General features: G+C 38.3%; 1 protein-coding gene across 1 annotated transcript in view; it reads right to left on the bottom strand.

Moving 5' to 3' along the window:
* Positions 1–19,517, bottom strand: part of SVIL (supervillin) — a gene marked incomplete at its 3' end in the record, with an annotated part of 66,232 nt that overhangs the window by 26,166 nt on the left and 20,549 nt on the right. Inside the window, exons 7-17 of the mRNA XM_009864861.1 lie at positions 18,242–19,129; positions 17,739–17,909; positions 17,078–17,112; positions 15,942–16,003; positions 15,445–15,584; positions 14,597–14,692; positions 13,058–13,310; positions 11,536–11,559; positions 9,954–10,527; positions 8,214–8,433; positions 2,573–2,702 (exon numbers count right to left, since the gene is read on the bottom strand). Coding sequence (XP_009863163.1) covers positions 2,573–2,702; positions 8,214–8,433; positions 9,954–10,527; positions 11,536–11,559; positions 13,058–13,310; positions 14,597–14,692; positions 15,445–15,584; positions 15,942–16,003; positions 17,078–17,112; positions 17,739–17,909; positions 18,242–19,129 — 2,593 coding nt within the window. The remainder of the gene's footprint in view (positions 1–2,572; positions 2,703–8,213; positions 8,434–9,953; positions 10,528–11,535; positions 11,560–13,057; positions 13,311–14,596; positions 14,693–15,444; positions 15,585–15,941; positions 16,004–17,077; positions 17,113–17,738; positions 17,910–18,241; positions 19,130–19,517) is intronic.

Here is a 19,517-nt window from a genome sequence, read left to right on the forward strand (position 1 = left end):
CCTACAGTTTAGCCTCCATATAAATGACTATAACACATTTGGAGAAATATCTCACCATGCGGACAACTCTTCAGAAGCATTTTGACTAGAAGTGATCAAACAAATATTTAAAGTAAATACTTTATTAAGAGTATAAATCTTTCAGGTCTTGTGTATAAGAAATTTAAATGCACTCTTAATAGTTTCTGTTTTATACAACTACGCTTCAATAAACAAATCTCCAGAACAAGTTAGACAACCTTTTAAAAGAGCCACACACAAATAAAACCTAACAAGTGTCTGAGTGCATTAACAAGAGTGACATACTGCAACTAAAAACTTCAGGCATTATTTTTAACCAGCAGGGCATGACAGAAGTTTACACACCCTTGTTGTTGATGCATGACTGCCAAGTGTAGAAATTGTATTTTAACTAGCTCAAAACACAGTAACCAATATGATTTCTGTATTTTTATTGCAGTCCAGCAACAGAAAGCACTAAGATTCTTCAGCACATTGTAGTTTCAAAGCTTTTCTACAAATAGAGACTTCAGCAGCACATTGCTTCATGGTCCTCAAAGGATAACAGCCAGCACATTGGTTCATTATCAGGAACAGTATTCCCAGATTTAAGGGCAGCTGACATGTTGTAAGCAGTGTGGTCAACTTAGGAAAGCTTTACATTATTTATCACGTATGACATATTGAATCAGCATCACAAATATCAATATGGTTCGGGAAGTTGTGTATCAAATAAAGAGTAACTTTTTTTAATTATACATCCAAGATTTCACCCATTGGCAGACATGCAAACCCTTTGATTTAGACTCTAAATAGCCAAGAGCTAACATGAACCAGTAGAGTGGGTGACCCAGTGTCATAGTAGCTGCCACTGCCAGCATTATCACTTCAAAGCCCGTACCCTTCAAGCACTTCATGCTCGCTTGCTTGCTTTAAAAGCCTTACTTGTGCTAAGCTGAGTGAAGTTGCTGCACATGATAACACAGCAGGGAGGATATGGGTGCTGCGGGAGTGAGAAAAGAGAACAAAGGTTTTGTCTCTGCCTAAATCTTGGCAGCTGCTTAAAGCTTTTTCTCAACCCCATTGTCTTTAGCTGGAGTACATTTGTTATCTGATCTCAACAGTTGTCATTTTGGAGACTAGCCTGTTAAAAATGTGACCGCAATTTTGCTTTCCTCACTGAAACTGTTTTCGCTTTAGGACGTCTTTCAAACTAGCAATTGGATTTTTTGAGCAAGTCCACAGGGCAAAACAAAACAAAACCCATAAAGCAAACCACAAAAATCAGCTTTCTTGTTTTTCTCTCCAGTTGACACACAATCATTGATGAGTCATATGTTCAGGCACAGATGTATCCTCAATAAGGACAGACTGTTTAACAACTCCTTACTTGTAATATAGTGATGGAACATGAGACTTCTTGTTACTGTTTGCCTGTACTATTTAATAGAAGAAATATTTTCACAACTAAAAAATTGGATCCAAACATTACTGTCCCGACAAGAAAAATTTATAACGGAAATTTTATCTTCACTTATCCTCTGTGAAAATACTCCTTCAAAAATCAAAAGCTTTTGAAATAGCCTATTTTATCTGACAGTCATTTTCAAAATATTAGACTAGGAAGGGAAGCAAGTCTACGTTAGTCCTGTAGTTTTGAACCAGCATTCCATCTTGCTGCAAACCTCCCAGTCATCCTCACTTTCTGTGCTTTGGTTGCCATTGCAGAATGTACACTTTTGGACGAAAATAATCCCTGAAGTGCACCCGTGGATTCCCATGTAACACCACGGCTGCTAACAGCAGTCAGGCCACAGGAGCACACTAAATTTAGCCTGAGGCAAAAGCAGCAAGTATGGCACGGATGGCAGGTCCCCCTCTGTAGTCGGTCTGCTTTACAGATCCACTCCTGCTGAGGAACATAACTCATGTGTAGACAGAGCCAGAGTGTGCCAGCAATGGGGACTTCCCTTTCCTCTACACCTCTGCACCCACCAACCACTCTATTCAATAACATGACAGATTAAGTCCTCATCCAGATAGTTTTGACTATACACAGACACCAAAGACCATGCAAGATAACCAAAAGCCAAAGGACTCATGAATGCTCTGGCACCTGCATTTCCTCAGTGTTTCTAGGATCCAAAATTACCACTCAACAAAAAGTACATGTACAGAGACAGCACAGCTTTAGGAATCTGAAATTTTTACAAGCTCACCCATACTAAAGACAACACACAAACTTAAAAGTCTTAAGCCAATTTCATTGGGGAGGGAAAAAAAGGTTTAGATCAGTATGCCCATAAATGTTCCAGAAGCCTTACAGGCCCACTTACTGGTTCATAATTGGCTGATGTAAAGACACTGTAACCAATGCGTGTCCCAAGACAGTGAAGATATTCTCGTTTAAAGAGCTTTCATGTTGGGAGAATTGTTTTTTAAACAAACCTGACAACAAGAGGAATAGCAGGAGCTAGTAGCTAATATTAGACATGCCTGTCCAGTTGGATGCATTTTCAAAAAGCTGAAGCATTTCAAGCAAGATGTTTTTTCCAAACAAGGATAGAGTTACCTTCTTCAACAGCTGCTCAACCTCTTGCATCTGTGCGCTACGATCAGTGACAGACACTTTTGCATACTCCTGCTTTTTGCCAAGCCTGCTCTTCCAATCTTCTTCACCACTCTTCTTCAGCAATGCCAACCTAGAAGAAGAACCATGCCAACAGGTAGATTTAAATGCTGCTTTCCATTATCCTCAAAAACTATCCTTGTTGTTTCACTAATGCTGCATTCAAGAGAATTTGCAATTAAGTTTTCTAACATTAACTGTAGTTATTTACATCCTGTACACATATACAAATCCCATAAACAAATACCAAGCCTTTACTGAATATGTTGAGCGGGAATCATCCAGATCTGAGAGCATCCCAGTTAATTTCTATAATCAGTGGAAATTGCCAATATAGTCAAGGGAGACCAAGACATAATGCAGACTATTCTAAAGTAGACTTATAAACAGGTTAGATTTTTTCCCCCTCCCCTCTGCTGATAATGCACAGAGACCGACTAGCTCAGCTACAGATGTTTATGCTGCAGATGTCCAAAGATAATATGATGAATCCTACCATTGGTCTCTAATGTAATCATTAAAAAAGATTTTAAAAACTGCTTGCTTTAAAACCCAAGAAGAAAGAGGACTGTTCAGCAAGCACCCACCAGTTAGATCTCATCGGGCACATCAAATAACTCCACAGTTGCAGCTTTCACTACAACTCAAGTGACTGAGGTTACTACTAGACTCCAAGGGATCACTCAGTATCTCCTTGCTTAGCTCCGGCATTACCGTCACATAAATCAGCAGTACCAATGCAGTAATAACTTGGTGCTAAGTACACTACAGCTGTGAAACCTATCTGCAAGACTCAATTCATTTAAAGGATGTCTTATATTTAAAATGTAGATTAACATTAATCTCAGGTAAGCAGAATCTTTTAAAAGTGCTATTTTTTAACCTTGAGCAAAATTCCAAATATAGCACAAAGCAACACTGACTGGCTCTGGTGGAGACAGCATGTAGATTTATTTTGCTTGAATTAGAAACTTTCTGCCATACAAACTCTGAGCTGATTAGTTTGGGGAGTAGGGGAAGTCAGTTAGGAATACACAGGCAGGATCTTCAGCTTGCCTTCCTCAGAAACTAATGTCTGAATGGACTTCATAGCTTTCTTAGTAATCTATGATGTATGTATCTGCAGTACTTGTGTGAACAGCTGTATTTGTCCACTAAATTTTTATTTTAGTTTAATTAAGTTTCACTACATAACTTTCTTTTATCTAGGGCGTTTCAGGATTATACTAAACCCTTAACCCTATTAATATTCAAACAGGTTCAGTAGTTGAACCTATTCTGACCACAAGATATGGAGATTCCATTTTAGAGACATGATTACTGTTACTCACAGTAAGTCTTGTCTTGAAACTCTGAGAAGAAAAAGGGTAGGACCAGATAGATCTAGTTAGAAGCCAAGTTTCAGACAGCCCATTCCTGCAAAAATCCAGGGGGTAAAACCATTCTACTGACCTATTCAAGGATGTTTAATTGGTCCTAAGGCAAATCTGAGAAAAACTGCAAATGCAGAAAACAGTCAGTCCACAGAATACAATGGCGGTAAGACTGTTAGTATTCCAAAAAGCAGTTATTTCCTCTCTTCCTGCCCAGGCAGGCAGCGCTGGCAGGCTTCACATTGCCTGCTTGCTTCATACCTCACAGCACGGGATGAGCAGGGGTGAGAAGGACTCACAATAAGGAGTTGAGGCCATGGTCATTGTTTCCAGAACGTTTATAAGATTTCACTGCCCAGAATTAATCTTCTGGAGTGCATCCATGCATGTGTGAAACTGTAGATGAGACCAAGATGGGACTGAATTGCCACCATGCAGTTGAATTATCTTCAGTAGATATGTTCCCTCAGGTCAGCTTTTCTTAGAAATGATCTGTGATAATTGAAACTGGAAGGCGTTTTGGTCAGCTTAGGCCTAAGATGGGTTTGTTTATAAAATGTCTATAGCTGCTCAGCATAGCAGGCAGAAATTATTTTTTTTTTTACCTGGCATTACTGGAGAGTATTTGCCCTAGACCTTTGCCCTAAACAGCTTGGCTGATCAGGAAGAGAAAATCTAAAATTCCAAGAATGCTTCTGTGTCTCTGGAGATTTTCATTTCTCCTCTGTCATAAAGATAGATTCATACTAGCCCTCCACTCTTCACTGGCATACATAATGAAACAATTCATTCCTAGATAGAGAATACACATTTGTCCGTTCTGAGCAATGAAATGACCACTTAAAGAAACATGTATGCCCTGTATGTCATGGAAAACTTCACAGCTGTGTAAAACCTGAAGCCATGCATTCATTTTGTACGATGGAAAAACAGTAACAAACTCAGGCTGCCCTGATTCAGCAACAGTTGGTGGGAACCCTTTTATATGAAGAAAGATGCAAGAACTACTGAATCGGTTTACACAAGCCCACCAGCTCAGCAACATAACTCAAAGTAGACAGCAGTTGACTCTTCAGAAAATCTGCAAAAATAAATTATTGGATCTAACACTTGGGTTTAAGACCTCCTGCCTACTATTTCCATTGCATACTTCCGTTAAATAATGAATAATAAAAAAGAAATTCATTATTCACTTTTAGAGTTTTAATTTATTTATACTCCTTTTGACTCCAGAAGTTTCTTTTCCAATTTAAAAAAAAATAAAAAGGGTTTACACTCTTTTCTTTGAAAGAGAAATGCTTTTTATATATTTTCCCATTTTTGACAGCTTGCTCTGCATCTTTCTTTCACCTGCAACTGAGCTGAAATATCTGTCATCAAGATAGAATGATCATCATCCCAGAGATGTCATGATGGGTTCAAAGTAAAATCTTTCACAGATGAAGGCAAAAATTGGATTAATACTGAAGAGAAATCGAAACAACATTTGAACAATGGTTTTGCCTAAAGAAGGAGCACTTTGAAATAACCTTGATAAAGGTTTGAAAAACCTTGACAAAAGTCCTTGCAAAAAAATGTCCAAAATGACACATCTTTCTTCTGTGGTAATATTTTAGTATCGTAGGTGCTAGCGTTATCCTTGAGACAAATTAAACTGGACACAGGTTTAGCCTTCGCACATACTCAATTGGCTGTAATTGACCAGTTCTTTTCAGCTAAATCATCTCATATTGGCCATGAGGATTTATAAGTAACTACAAAAAGGAAGCCGTCTATTAAAGAGCTCATAAATTCACTGTACTGAGAACTAGTCCACATAAGAAAGCCTTGCTCTCATACATCGAAAAAGATTGAAAATTTAGCTTCGGCTGCGGTCTTCCTGAGAAGGAACAAATAACGGTAAGAGCTCCACCAGAAATCAAGAGTTATCTGTACTTTTTAAAATGATGATCATGGCATGCAGTTGACTCCTAAAGCAGAACTGATACGGTCTCCAAAAATGCACAAAGACAGGTAGTTACACGCAACTGACGTGCCATTTGAAGTCCTCCAAAACATTTCTCTTCCTGAAGGCAAGACAATCAAAAAATGCTTTTTACCATTGATATGTAACACATCAGTGGATTGGCCCTCACTGCCTAAAACAAAATGCAGCTTGAACTACTCAAAGATAACAGCCTTTGCTCCCTCTCACCTCCAAGCTGTGTGTTTGCAGAAGAGGAGAGAGCAGGTGTCTTTTCCTCCTTGAAAAATTATTTTCATTCTTCCATATAATATAGGTAAATTTGAAAATGCCAGGCATGCATTCGCTCCACAAAGGCAATATTAGTTCAGTGAAGTAAGTCTTTGAGGAAAATCACTTTCATCCGGACCAGCTTGCACTCATCCTGCCCAAATATCATTACATCTGTGGAAAAGCTGTTCTTCCGTAAGGTGAAAGAATGTCTAACACAGCCAGAAAAATCTACTGGATGGGAAGATGAAGTTAGTGAATATAAAAGGAAAAAAAATATCCAAAATGTAATAGTTAATCTTTAGCAGAAATGTTTTTTAAGGTTTATGAATACTTGGCATCAGTTATAGTCAAGCGAAAGAGAATGACTGGTGGTAGTTTTTTTTTAATTCTGGGCCAAGAAGTAGACTCCCGTGGTATTTCGGAAGGCTAAAATGTTTTTATACCAGCTCTGCCACTTACAGATGTTTGTGGAATCAGAATATACAAATTCCTGACAAGACAGCAGGCATTTCGTCAGCTTTGGGACTGACTAGACAGTCTTAGAGGCCTAACAAAAGTGATTCCAGTTTGTAGAGTGTGACTGATGGTCTTTAACATTAGCTCCTCAAGAGATCTACTCAACTGAAGCATTACATTTAGAGCTGAAACAGCTGCTAATACTTGGATCATCCTTTTCTTCCAATGTCTCTTTTCCCACCAAGCACAGGGAAGGCAGATCATTTACCACCTATAAACCAGAAGTTACTAGTCCTAAATCCTATCTGCCCAGACACTTGAAGTATTTGCAGAAGGGGGCAAGGGGGATGAAGGTTGCTTTAAACAAAACAACATTAAGCTGAAAAAGGTAAGTACATCCTTCAGAAGGGGCACTAAGACTGCAGGGCTGTTGTAGCTGCCCCTGAAGCCACTCTTTACAATAAGGGGATAAACAAGGAGTGCAGATACTTTATAAACGAGGATCACTCTCACATCCAGAAATACATGAATTTAAGAAGCATGCTTTGGAGTGATATTTAAAACAAAATGAAAATTTTTAGGACTTCCTAATACCACACTCACCTCACCAAGTGAGGGAAATCTTTTACACAGTGCAAGTTCAGTCAAGCAGCTATTTTTATTTATTGGTTCTGCTTTCATTGCAGAAAAAGTGATGTAAAAATAGGCCTGTTTGTCAACACAAAGCACATATTTGTAATTTTACTCACTGGACTGCTACCATAACCTTTTACAATTTGGGGCTGCCTTTATGCTCTCAAAGTTTTGGCTAAACTAGAAGGACTTTTACAAGTACTAAGGCAGTTATTGGAGCTTCAGCCATGAACTCCTACTGTTTGCATAAGCACAGAATATTTAACATTTTCCAACCCAAGATCATTCTGATTTGAAAAAAAAGATATTTCCGACACTCCCAGAAACCTGTCCGACTTATCACCCTTTTAAAATCTCTGCAGTAAGTTCTCAGAAGTCAAAATGGCAATCACATATTCCTGAACCAGAGAGGGAAACATCACAAAGTGTGTATCCCTGACTCCCTATACTCATTTAAAATAGAATCCCACAGACCAACAAAAACCTGCCTGCTAAAAAAAAACCAAACCACATTATACTTCTTGAAACTGAAAGCGAAACCTGACAAAGCACATTGAGAGTATCAGTATAAATGTAACTAGAAAAAATATTTTTAAAACTTTCATTTTCTGAAGTACTTATTGATTATTCAGGTGACTCTTTCAAAATCAGATTATCACATTCTCTTGAACAGTAATTCTCATTTACCACCATCTGCTTTATAAGCATGTCAGCCAGATTAGCTGCATGTTTCTGCTGTTAGTATTTGACATCTAATAAAGCCTAATAATCACTGCCTAGCTTTTTCAGGAACAGGTTTAAAGCTTCTTTTTATACCAGCAGTCTAACAACTATATTTATATAGAGATCATTTAAAAAAAAAAAAAAAAAGGTGAAATTTAAGTACCTTTCCTTAATTGACATAGTTTTGCTGGAATTATCAAGGACATCCTCAGTTGTTTGTGCTTTGTTCTCTCCAATGGAAAACATCTCACAGGAATTCTTGTAAAATTTGCCTTCCAGTTGCTCGGAGAGCTCCTGCAGTCTACAGGATGCCACAGCTGCAGCTTGTGAAACTGTCCTCATTGCTGATGTGCTGGTGAGTTCAGGAGTAGGCTCAGCATGGTCTGCCCATTCCAAAGAGAAATGCTGAATTAGACTTAAGGCTATCCTCAAACGTATTTTACATTACTAACACTGAAGCAGCAAATCTGTTTTTTAACATTCAAATCACATGCTATCCTAACAGAGGAAAAATTTCTGGCTAAGCTGGAGTACAAAGATTAATTGCGCAATATTATCTGCTGCATACACAGGCCACTTCTAACTGAAGTTCACATGAAGCCACAGAATATCATGTTCAATACACAATTCTGAACTTCTTATGGATGAAGCATAAACTGCTGCTTTTGTCATCACATCAACAGAAACACAAATGGACAGATGAAAATGAGGTGGGAACAAAGAGTAGGGGAAGAGAAGCAGGCAAAAATTTGAAGTAAGAATTTAACCTATCTGTAAAGCAGTTTAATGCATAAGTGGCATACTAGGAGAAAATTTAATACCTTAATAAAGGTGTTGCTTACTAGGAGGGTGTTGGGGCCTTTTTTGGTTTTGTTTTTTCAAGCAGCAGTTAAATCACAGGAAAAACTGCCTTGATGAAAGATAAATGCACCATTACAGCCATCCTTAAGGAAATATAACTGATCTTCATTTTTCTTTTTGAAATTTTACAAGCACAACACCTCTCTGATAAATGACAGCTCCTGTTTTATCTCAGCCTCCGTCTGCCCTGCAGTCACCAGAAGTTAATAGGATAGAACGGACACTGCTTTTGAGGAATACAGAGAGAACTATATCTTCCTCTCTATGTCTGTTCAAAGACCATTAAATTCAAAATACGTTAACTTCACAGGATGAAGACAAAAGTGCTTCTAGCATTACAGGGTACTGTGGTTCTGTACCCTATCACAGTACAATAGAAAACTAATAAAACATCCTTCTAAATTCAATAGAATGGAAGGCTTCATGCAGTGAGCAAATTGACTGATTATTTTCAAATCACTTTGTTTAAAGATGGGTGAGTTTACATATTAAGTTTGAATTTTGCCGTGCATATAGAAATATAATTGCTCTGAGAATTACTTCATTTATATTGCTTTACTACATTGAAGAGACAATAATAGTAGTTTTGCAAAATTAGTCATCTCAAAAGTATCCCCTTACTAGCTATATACATACATATGTAGCTAATGCATATCTATATACGCACAGGAAGGCAACAATTAAGAGCAGACATTTGACCCACAGCAGCAGGTTTAGTTTGTTCAGCATTTTGGAGGGCAGAGCCAAGGGCAAAAGAGGAAAGGATAAATCTTGCTTCAACATATAATACCACTTCTTTCAAAATAAAAAAATCTGAATAAAATTAACCCATCTTTAAAGGCTGAGGAATTCATAGAATAACAAAGAAAAAACTGTATTTGCAAAACTCAAGATTTCGCAGGTACTTCTCTACTTTTAAGCAGTATTAAAATATATCAAAACACAACCAGCCTTGATAATGCTTCAAATGAAGATGTTTCAAACTAGAGAAACACCACCATTCGCTGAAGGAGACTACACCAGTAGCAAGTATATACTGCACCTCTTTGCAAAGCCTTGCTTCTCATAACACTTCCCAAATTCATCTTTTCTTCAAAGGACTGGCCTTCTTTGAGTTCCCATTTACCTTGCATGCCAGTATCAATTTCCTTCTGTTCAAGAGACGGAAAAAGTGCCTGTGAACTAAACAGTTCCGTGCTGCCCTTCCTCAGGAAGCTGTATGTTTTCTCTTTATGGTAGTCTCCTGTTTTTTCAGGAACAGGATGTGTGGTTTCCTCCTCAAAGGAGCTGTACTTTGTAATTTCATTAGCTTCATGTGCTGGAAGCCTTCTTTTGTCCTCTTCGCACTTCTTTGATGCTCTTTTGCTTTCTAGCACTTCCATTGAGGGTTGCCACTGTTCTGACTTCTGTGTGCGTTTTCCTGAAGAGTCTGAGTTCTCTGCAGAAGGGTGGAATCTCAGATCAGCTCTAGCAGCAGCAGCACTCACGCTCCCATCACCAGCTGGCTTTGTGTGTAGGTCTCCAGCAAACAACGGAGAAAGGACAGATGCCATCGTTGAAACCGAGGTTGCAACTGCAGTTGACAGGGGAGTAATTTTTCCACTTTCATTTTGTACCTATGAAAAATTAAACAAAACAAAACTCAACTTAAAAGCTATGAAATCATCAATTCTCAAAGACGCTCTGACCACATTAGTTTTTAAGAGGTGTGCTTCCTTACGAATACAGACTAGAAGCAGACGAGGAGAGCCACAACGTCCTCATAATTAGGCTGCAGATGGATTAATCCACCCAGGGAAGAAACAACTGCATGTGAACAGCAACACCTTTAGTAAGAAAGTGTATGTGCAGCATGCAACGTGATGTTGTGTTACGACTCCATCGAAAGGCTCCTAACTGGCACGGTACTGCGCAGCACTGGGGAAAGAAATTAGTTCAGGTTCCAGACGCCGGATGACATGCCATGTGCCCAGGCTAATCAACTCTGCATCTCAGCAGGGCTAATTAGCTTTGGCACAGCTCTGCTCTGATATGGTTATGCAGCTTCCAGCTCTGGAGCTAGCTCAGCGCCACGGAGAGACTCTGCTCCGCGCTGCCCTACTCAGGGCAGGATTCTGCCACATAAATAATTTCACACAGGGCTGTTAGTCTAAGACTTTTTCAAATACAAACAGGGGGTTGTCACGTACATCTCTGAGCAATGTATTTGAATTTAAGAAGCATATTAAAAAACCCTCCAGATTTGCTTTGTCAGTGGAGCAATTCTGTTCTACTCTTCTAACATAATAATTCCATACAGTTTTCCTGGAGACAGCTATGATGCAAAATTTTTCTGAAATGCAGAAGCTGTGAAAGAGACTGACAAGCATGCTTTCTTACACATCAGGAGAGGTTTTTGTTTGGCTTTTTTAGTTGTTTTCCTAAACTGCAGGGCTAGTGAACAGCATGCAAAAGAAACAGACAAAAATCACACGAGTAGGAGGAAATGAAACAAAAACCTAAAATGCACATGCAAATTCCATAAAGCATGGACAACACAATCTTTCATTAAACAAACCAGAAAGCAAAGGTAAGACAACTACACTAAGCCAAAAATTATCAAGAAAGAATAAGAAAATAGTTACCAGTTTACTCTTTTTCCATTGCATCTATCAGAATTAGAAATTCAGAGGAGATTAGCAAAGGGATTTCAGCTTTAATTACAAGATATTTACATTTGCAATTATGTATTATGGCAATTAACCTATTTTGATACTTTTCTTTTGTTTCTTCCTAGAAAAACTGTAACTGCATCTTAAAACATCCCAGCACCCCAAATTAACACTTCACTACAGAAAGTCTTTTTGAAAATATACTCCCCCACTGAACCTCATTCACAGTCAACTCTAGTTTCTTTTGCTAGTTTCAGAAAGAAAACACTAAACATGCTGCTTCTGCATTTCCCTGCTTAAAGAGCAAGTTTGTACCATGAAAGCCTGATAGACCAATGTGACCTTCATGTTTTGCCCATCGGCTTCAGCTCATTTCTGTTGGTCACCTTCTGGCCCCTAAAGAAGTTTGTGACACAATCGTTAAAGAGGGCAGGCTGTGACAGTGATTGGCAGGCATGTGGAAAATAAATGGAAAGATGACTAAGGTCTGGAAATCTTGTTAAAATAAATTTGCCAAATATTTACTACTACTTCATGTCTATGTAAAGTATCTATAAAGTACAACTATATATCTGTACACCTTTGCACCACTATGGTTAAGAGAAATTCTGCCTTGTTACTACTCTATTATTATAATATGGAAAGTGTATAATTGTGACTGGAGCATATTGGAAGGGAAGGAGAGGAACTTTCTAACACTCGAATTGATCCAAATCCCTAGAAATACGACATGCAGAGGAGTTGTGCTGCTAAAATGATTTCTCTTAATCCCCTAGTACTAAGGGACTGATGTTTCTGCTGTTACCAACATCAGCTCTGAAAGACCATCGCTGGGCCATCACGTGCTCAAAGTTCACTAAAAAGGCATTCCTTTGCAGTTCCTATTATATGAAGGTTTCCAGAGCAGGAAGCTCAAGTCTGCTGCATAGATTAAATTATTTCATTTTGACCAGGACTTTCTGAACTTCAAAAGCATTCTGCTTTTAGAGAAAGAGAAATAATCAAAAAAAGAAATCAATGTCCCCTCCAAGAGGATAATGACAGAATATGTCCTGACTAATGATGGAAATACACAGTGCTTTCAGGAGAGAGTCTGAAACTTGCACATAACAAAGCTCCAAAATTCCCTGGAAATACGTCTAAAGCACCATGATAGATGTCACAGTTTTTACTCCCTTGGTCAGGAATTTACTCTGAGATTGCATGTAATATTCTACTGGAAAAGACAGACACCATGAAAGATACAGCATTGTACCAATCAGGAGGATGATATACTCTTGAATTACTTAAAACAGAAAAACACACCAATGAAGTTGAACATTTTAGTCTTCGTATCAGAAGACTGCTTCCTGACAAGCTTTTTCCCGTGAATGCGTGTCATGACCCCAGTGTGTAGCTCAGAGCAAAGAAAAGACGAGCTCTTGTAGCATCTTACACTGAAGCTGCTGTCTCCAATGAAAAGAAACAAATGAAAAAGAGCTAAGATTGCACCTACCTGCTCCACTTCTCCAAGAGTAACTGGCTGAGTCTGGTAACGAGCGTTCATTCTTCTGTGCCTAATGTCCCCTCGACTCCTTGTGGAGATGGCCCTGGATACTGGCTGAGACAGTTTGTTAAACAAAGCCATCTTTTCTGCCAAACTTAAGGTAGAAGAATCTGGTTCCTCAGACTGATCTTGCCCCATCGCCTCTTTGGCTGCTCTTATCTCCTCTTTAGCTAAAATTTTTTGGTGTGCTGATGCCTGCAAGCTGAAGAAACAAGTGAAAATGAGTTTCAAAGGAGCTGTTATGAAGTTCTGAAATCTCGGCCTGATAGAAGCAGAAGAACCAAATGCGAAGCGCAATAGCCAATGTAATACAGCAGCCTAAGTGGTTATGCAGTGGTTCAACATTGGCATGATGAATTCTAATTCAATAGCTGAAGATTTAAAAAAAAAGTTACATTTCCATTCACATATTCATTTGATTAGGATACAACAACTTTTTAAAAGAGGAATAACCCAAGACTGAAGAGAGATTTTTCAGACCAATCTCTTTATACAGGATACAGAGCTATCGGGAGACATTTAAGATGCCTCCTGTAGAACAAACATAGGTCCTACAGTGCAATTTACATAAAATTTAATTTTATTAGAAATAATTTGTGGAGCATACATGGAAAAAATATTTAAGAGAGAGATTTAAACTCCAAGTCAGTGCTGCATTTAGATGAGCATAAATTGTAACAGCTTTCATAATTTGAAGCGTAACAGAATTCAGACTGTCATTTGTTTTGACTTTTCCAGGGTAACTTGACAACAAAAACTTTTGAAGTACACTATATTAATTTTGAAGATTGTTTGACCAATGCTGAAGGCAGGTGCATTCATTCATAAAAGCTGTAACTGCATTTGTCTCTACAATAATATATCATATTCAACTCTATGATAATATATTTTATTCACCTTCATTCACATTTATGGAATTAGTAGCATTGTCTTTTTTTTTCTTCTCTTTTTATGTCGTGCTCTGCTAAAATTCATTCAGAACAAGGCTAACAGTATTCTGCAACTTTACCTATAGGTGGTGCAATTTCTTATCTTTCCTTTCATTTTGCAAACTAAAAAATACATGTAGAGACAGACAAAGAGGCTGTGTATTGCTTGTGAAATCAAGCACTCAGCTTTGGTATTTTCATTTCAAGACGACATTACTGTATATATAAAAATAAAAGTACAAGAGGAAAGACGGTAAGATGGTTCCGCTAGGTTTGCTCACATGCAAATTCATTTATTTCACAATGAATAAAAATATGCTTCTAGAACAGGGGAGTGTGGTTAGAAAGGTCCTGAAAACAAATGCTCAACAAAAAATAAATTAAAAAAAAGCTGCATTGCTTTATCATGCAAACATAAATGAAGTCGACGAATGTTTTACATATTCTTGAAACAAGTATTGACTCGACACATTGAAAAGGCATTCAAGACTTTAAAGATGCATCTGCTATTGAGGAATCTTGTGCTCCACGTAACATGCATGTTTATCCCCCCCAGTACCTGATAGGTTGTACAGTGCTCTTAACTACAGTGGGACTAGGTACTCTTGTCACTACTGTGTGGGTATTCACAGAACGTGAAGCAGGGGTAGATTCACTTTAAAGAATTGCCAAGGAGGGAAAATTCACAGAGAGAGAGAAGAAAAAAGCATTAAGAAAAGCAATACATTAAGTGTTAACTACAGAAAAAGACCAAAACCAAAACAAAACAGAAAAAAAACAAACAGCAGTGTTTTTTAATTAACTGAGTTATCTGATGCGACCTTTGTAAAATAACTTCAACTACTTTGAAAGAACTGAAAACCTAGAAGAGCAAGCAGGATGTCTCTTGAAGTTATTTGTTACCCATAACACAGGCTATCTTGTAGTAGATCATGAGGTGAGTGTCCATGCACCTTTGTTTAATTTTTCCCCAAAATGACTTTCCTTTTTTCAGGAGAATTTCACGATGTATGACCAGAGTGCATTTCCAAAACGTACGTTTGAGATTTCAAAGTGTTTAAGTTTTTCCCCGATACAAATACATTCCATGAGAAATTGGGCAGATTTCCGTCAGCTCAAAGTATCTTTTTCATTTGAGTTGTGAACCAATGCTATGATTAATCCCATTTATTTAACCTACAGGTTCATAAGCTTTCTGCCAAATTCATTTCATAGAAGTTACGCTTTACTAGTCACTCTACTTTTAAAAGGGAATCAATATTGTTCCCCCTGTGGTTCTCAAGGAAACCGACCCTTAACAATAAATGTTCTCCGTGCTACAAATGTGTAAACACCATGTGTATGGGATTTAACCCCAGATTTAAAAGAAGGAAGCAAAGTTAGAGCCCACATATGTACAAGACTTACGTAGCTGCAATGACCACTTCCTCACTGGTAATCGGTTGCGTGTGAGATCTATCCTGCAAACGACGCAGTCTCCTCTCTACCGCGGAACTTCTTGTAGGTGGTTTAGGAATATTTTTCAATTCAAACGATTTTTCCATTTCCTAAGAGGACATATGTCATAATTAAAGCCATGGAAGAAAAGTTCTACAACAGTACTTTCTTTTTAGCTTTCTTGTAATACAAAGTAGTAAATTGCCCAAATGCCCATTTCTGAACTAGAAAGGGGATGCAATTGCACAGTAAGTGCCACAGAGTTAAAGCTAACTACACAGCTCTCTGCATGACGTTCTTAAAGAATTAGGACTACTACGTAGGCAGACAAAGTTTAAAAAACAAAAAAGTTATGTAGCTTGGACTTGGTTAACTGCATTACACCTCATTCTACTGCACTTTGGCTTCTTCAGCATCTTGTATTTAAAACATTTAACAGCTTTCTATTAAGAAAATGTAATACTTACTCTAAAAAGCAGCCTCTTTGCAGCTACACTTAGTTTGGCTCGGTCATCCATTTTTTCTTCATCTACACAAAGGAAAATATTGGTTTTTTGACTAAATAATTTCTGAATTCCTCAAAAACTGTTTTACTAAGACAAGAAGCACCACAAGCCAATTAGCTGGCTGTTATTCCCTTTTAACAAAAGACTTAGCATGAATCAAATTGAGTAAACTTTACATGTATTTATACATATTGCATCAGAGGAAAATTCTTAACAGGATTTGAGAACAATAGACTTGTCTTCAGGACAGTTCATGTGTTTTCAAGTTATCCAAACAACCTTTTACAAATAATCAAACTTAATTGTATTAGTCTATGACAACACATGGACTAAGACAATAATTAAGCTGAAAGACTGTCTTAAGGGTCACTATTCCTCCCACTGTACAGAACATCTACTTTATACTAGCTGACCATAGAAGATGGTTTCTCCTGGAAGCCGGTCATTCTGATTACCACCTTGTGTCCCCATTTTTCAGAGGCTCAACTAGTATCCTTACAAGCTGAAGTCAGCATACTCCAGATTCAAGAGCCAGCAGAGAATATCAGCTTTCAAATAGCATATGGCATTAAATCTAAATTTAGCTACTTATGAGATTATCTACTTAATTTGTGCCAGATTTGCCGAGAGTGACAAGAGGGAAAAGATGGCAGACTCAATTATATAATTTAATAGCCCGCATCTTGCAACTTCCTTAGCTAGAAAACACATTATCAGTACCAGTTTCACACTATAGTAAAGGGGTTTTTAGTTATTATTCCTAGTGCACTGATTAAAATGTGCAGTTATTTTTCCATCAGCTAATTTATTGTCTAAATCAGAAAAAAAAAAATCCCACCTATGTTTAAAAGTGTTCAGCCATTCCCCACCGTGCCTCCCATATAAAGTTCAGTATCCATAGACAGACTTTTGGATTTAAATGAATTGAAATCAAATCTGTGGTAGGCATGGACCAAAGAAAAGTTGGAATTCAAAGATCCTATATGCAATGATATTTATTTTCAAGTAGACCTTGTCTGCATTATCAAATAGTTTTTCAGTTAAAACAAACCACATTTGTTGCCACTTCTTTGTTATGAAGTATTATAATAACATACCTTCAGCAGTTGGTATTTCTGCATTCAAAATTGACCTAGTGAAAAATTAAACAGAAATAAGTTAGTTAGAAATGAGAGATCAAAAATTAAATTCAAATTCCATCTGAAGTAGCAGGACCTCAAAAGTCTTAAGAGTGGGAAAACTTTATCTGGTTTTCAAGTTTGAACAGTTTCCACTTTGACATCCTTTAATAAAGCAGAAAGACAAGCAATTACAGCCAAACTTAAAATACAATAAAGGAAAATGATTTCCAATTCATCTTGCAGAAGAGTAAAGCCTAAGATTTTCTACCAGCTATTTAACATAAAATATGTAGCTTTAGTGTTTACGAAAAAAAAGCAAATGATAAAGCAGAGTAGATGGAAAGGAAACTTTATGTAAAGCCAAAAGCATTTATCATTAGACAAAACCAGACAGCTATAATACTTTATGATGATTCACTGTTCACCATTTTACATCGGGGGATTTGCAATGAATTGGCTTGTGTTGGCAGTGTTTTGGGGTTTATTTTAGAAGCAGCTATAAGAAATATTTGATTACTTTCAAAGAGAAACAATAACCTTTCAAAATGTTTATGTTAATAAATGAACAACGTCTCTTCACAAGCTCATTCATGTCTACCTGCACCAGAACGTTACACAGAGCTACATACGTGCCTACCTATCTGTCTCCTTTCGTTCTGCTGATGTTATAGGTTGAGTTTTAAATCTCTCAGAAGTCTTTCTATTTTCACCAGGAGAAAAATAGCGCCTCGGCCTTCGTGGCCCTCTTTCACCGTTAGCATTAGCAGACAAAGCGCTACCTGTCGTTGACATCTCAAACCGAGATTGACTTTAAAACCACATGATAGAAAGCGCATAGAAAAGAGAATAGAAGAGAGAAGTAAAGCATAAATGTAAGCATCTCAACAATTCATTAGAAATCACTCTGCATGCTCCTCTGGTAACATGCGCAGACGTACACATTCCAGCTACCCCACATCACAAATTGCACTAGCGAGCAGAAGCACAAAAGCAGGATTCAAACCATCTCAGCCTCCAGTACACACTGGTGAGAGCTAAGCTGTGTGCTTGAAGTGCCGAACACAACTGCTGTTGAGTGTGTGTAATTTTTGCCAAGGACGTGCAAGTTTCACACGAAAATATGTCTGAAATGTCACCTACAGTTCCGTTTTCTTGTTGGCATTAGCAGTCTCCAGAAAGACATTACGGAGCTGGGCAACAGAGACTTTTGTGTCAACCATGCCAATCTCACCGTTTGGTGCATTTGCTTCCACGCTCTCCTTACTTTTAAAAGCTTCTAGCTTAGGAGCCACAGTATAGTCAGACATTGAGCGAGTCAGGACTTTATGCTTTGCTGTCGACACTTTCCAAACAGGAGCTTTTGCCTTGGCAGGCTGCGATACAGACCCACTCTGTATGTACATAACAGCTTCACTCCTTTCTACGTTCTCAGGGGTCTTAAACTGCTGCTCAGAAGCTTGCTTCTTATTGCACTCCAGCTCTCGCTGAACCTCCGAGTTAACTTTCAGCTTGCTTGTGAAAGAGGAACTCCCTGCAGGGGTATCCAGTTCTCCTCCTCCAAAGAAGCCTTCGTGGGTCTTCCCTTGCTTGCGAATCTCAGATGGCAAAATTGGTCTTCTGCTTTTGGAAGTCTGTTCACCCTCCAAGGAATCTTCTTCATCGGGCTTTGCTCCGTAACCAAGTGCCTCTTTCTTTTCACTCTCTGACGCAGCAGCTGCTGACGATTTTGCTAAGAGGCTAACATTGTCTCCTAGGAGGAGGCTACCAACAGAAGCATTTGCTGGTTCTTCTGTTGCCATCAGCTGAGCTGTGTGAGCAATGCCAGCAGGCTGAATATAGCCATGTATTGGTTGGCGGACTGTACTGACGGGCTGATTTACAACCCTATCAAAGGCAGACGTTTCTGTCTGAAGAGGCATGTAGTGGGCTGGCACTGGATGGGATTTTCTCTGAGATACTGTGTCTGTGAGAAGTTCAGGGCTTCCACGAGCACTTTCCTCTTTCACCAGTTTCTCTCTAACCTTTACTCTTTAAGAAAGAAAAAGGATTAAAGCTGTGAACAGCAATATCCAATCTCGGAAGGAACACAAGTGCCTACTGTGGGTACAGACAGCAACATCATATTAAAATAAAAAGCAATCAATATGTAAAAAAAAAATAATCAATCTTGCGAATCCTTTCCTCCCCCGCCCCCAAATCTTAGCAGTAACATTGCTCAGAAACATTCAAGTGATTCACAGGCCCTCGCACATGCACGATTCCTGAGAAGGTAACCGAGCAAGCTCTGAAAACATACAGCATGTTCCCATGAGGTCACAACTGTGTTTGTCAAACAGCACATACACACAGTCTCCAACAAACAAGATGATCTAAACTGCTTTTTATATTATCAAAATGTTGGGTTCAGCCTGAAATT

Source organism: Apaloderma vittatum, unplaced genomic scaffold, assembly GCF_000703405.1.
Source record: "Apaloderma vittatum isolate BGI_N311 unplaced genomic scaffold, ASM70340v1 scaffold2452, whole genome shotgun sequence".
Taxonomy (NCBI): domain Eukaryota; kingdom Metazoa; phylum Chordata; class Aves; order Trogoniformes; family Trogonidae; genus Apaloderma; species Apaloderma vittatum.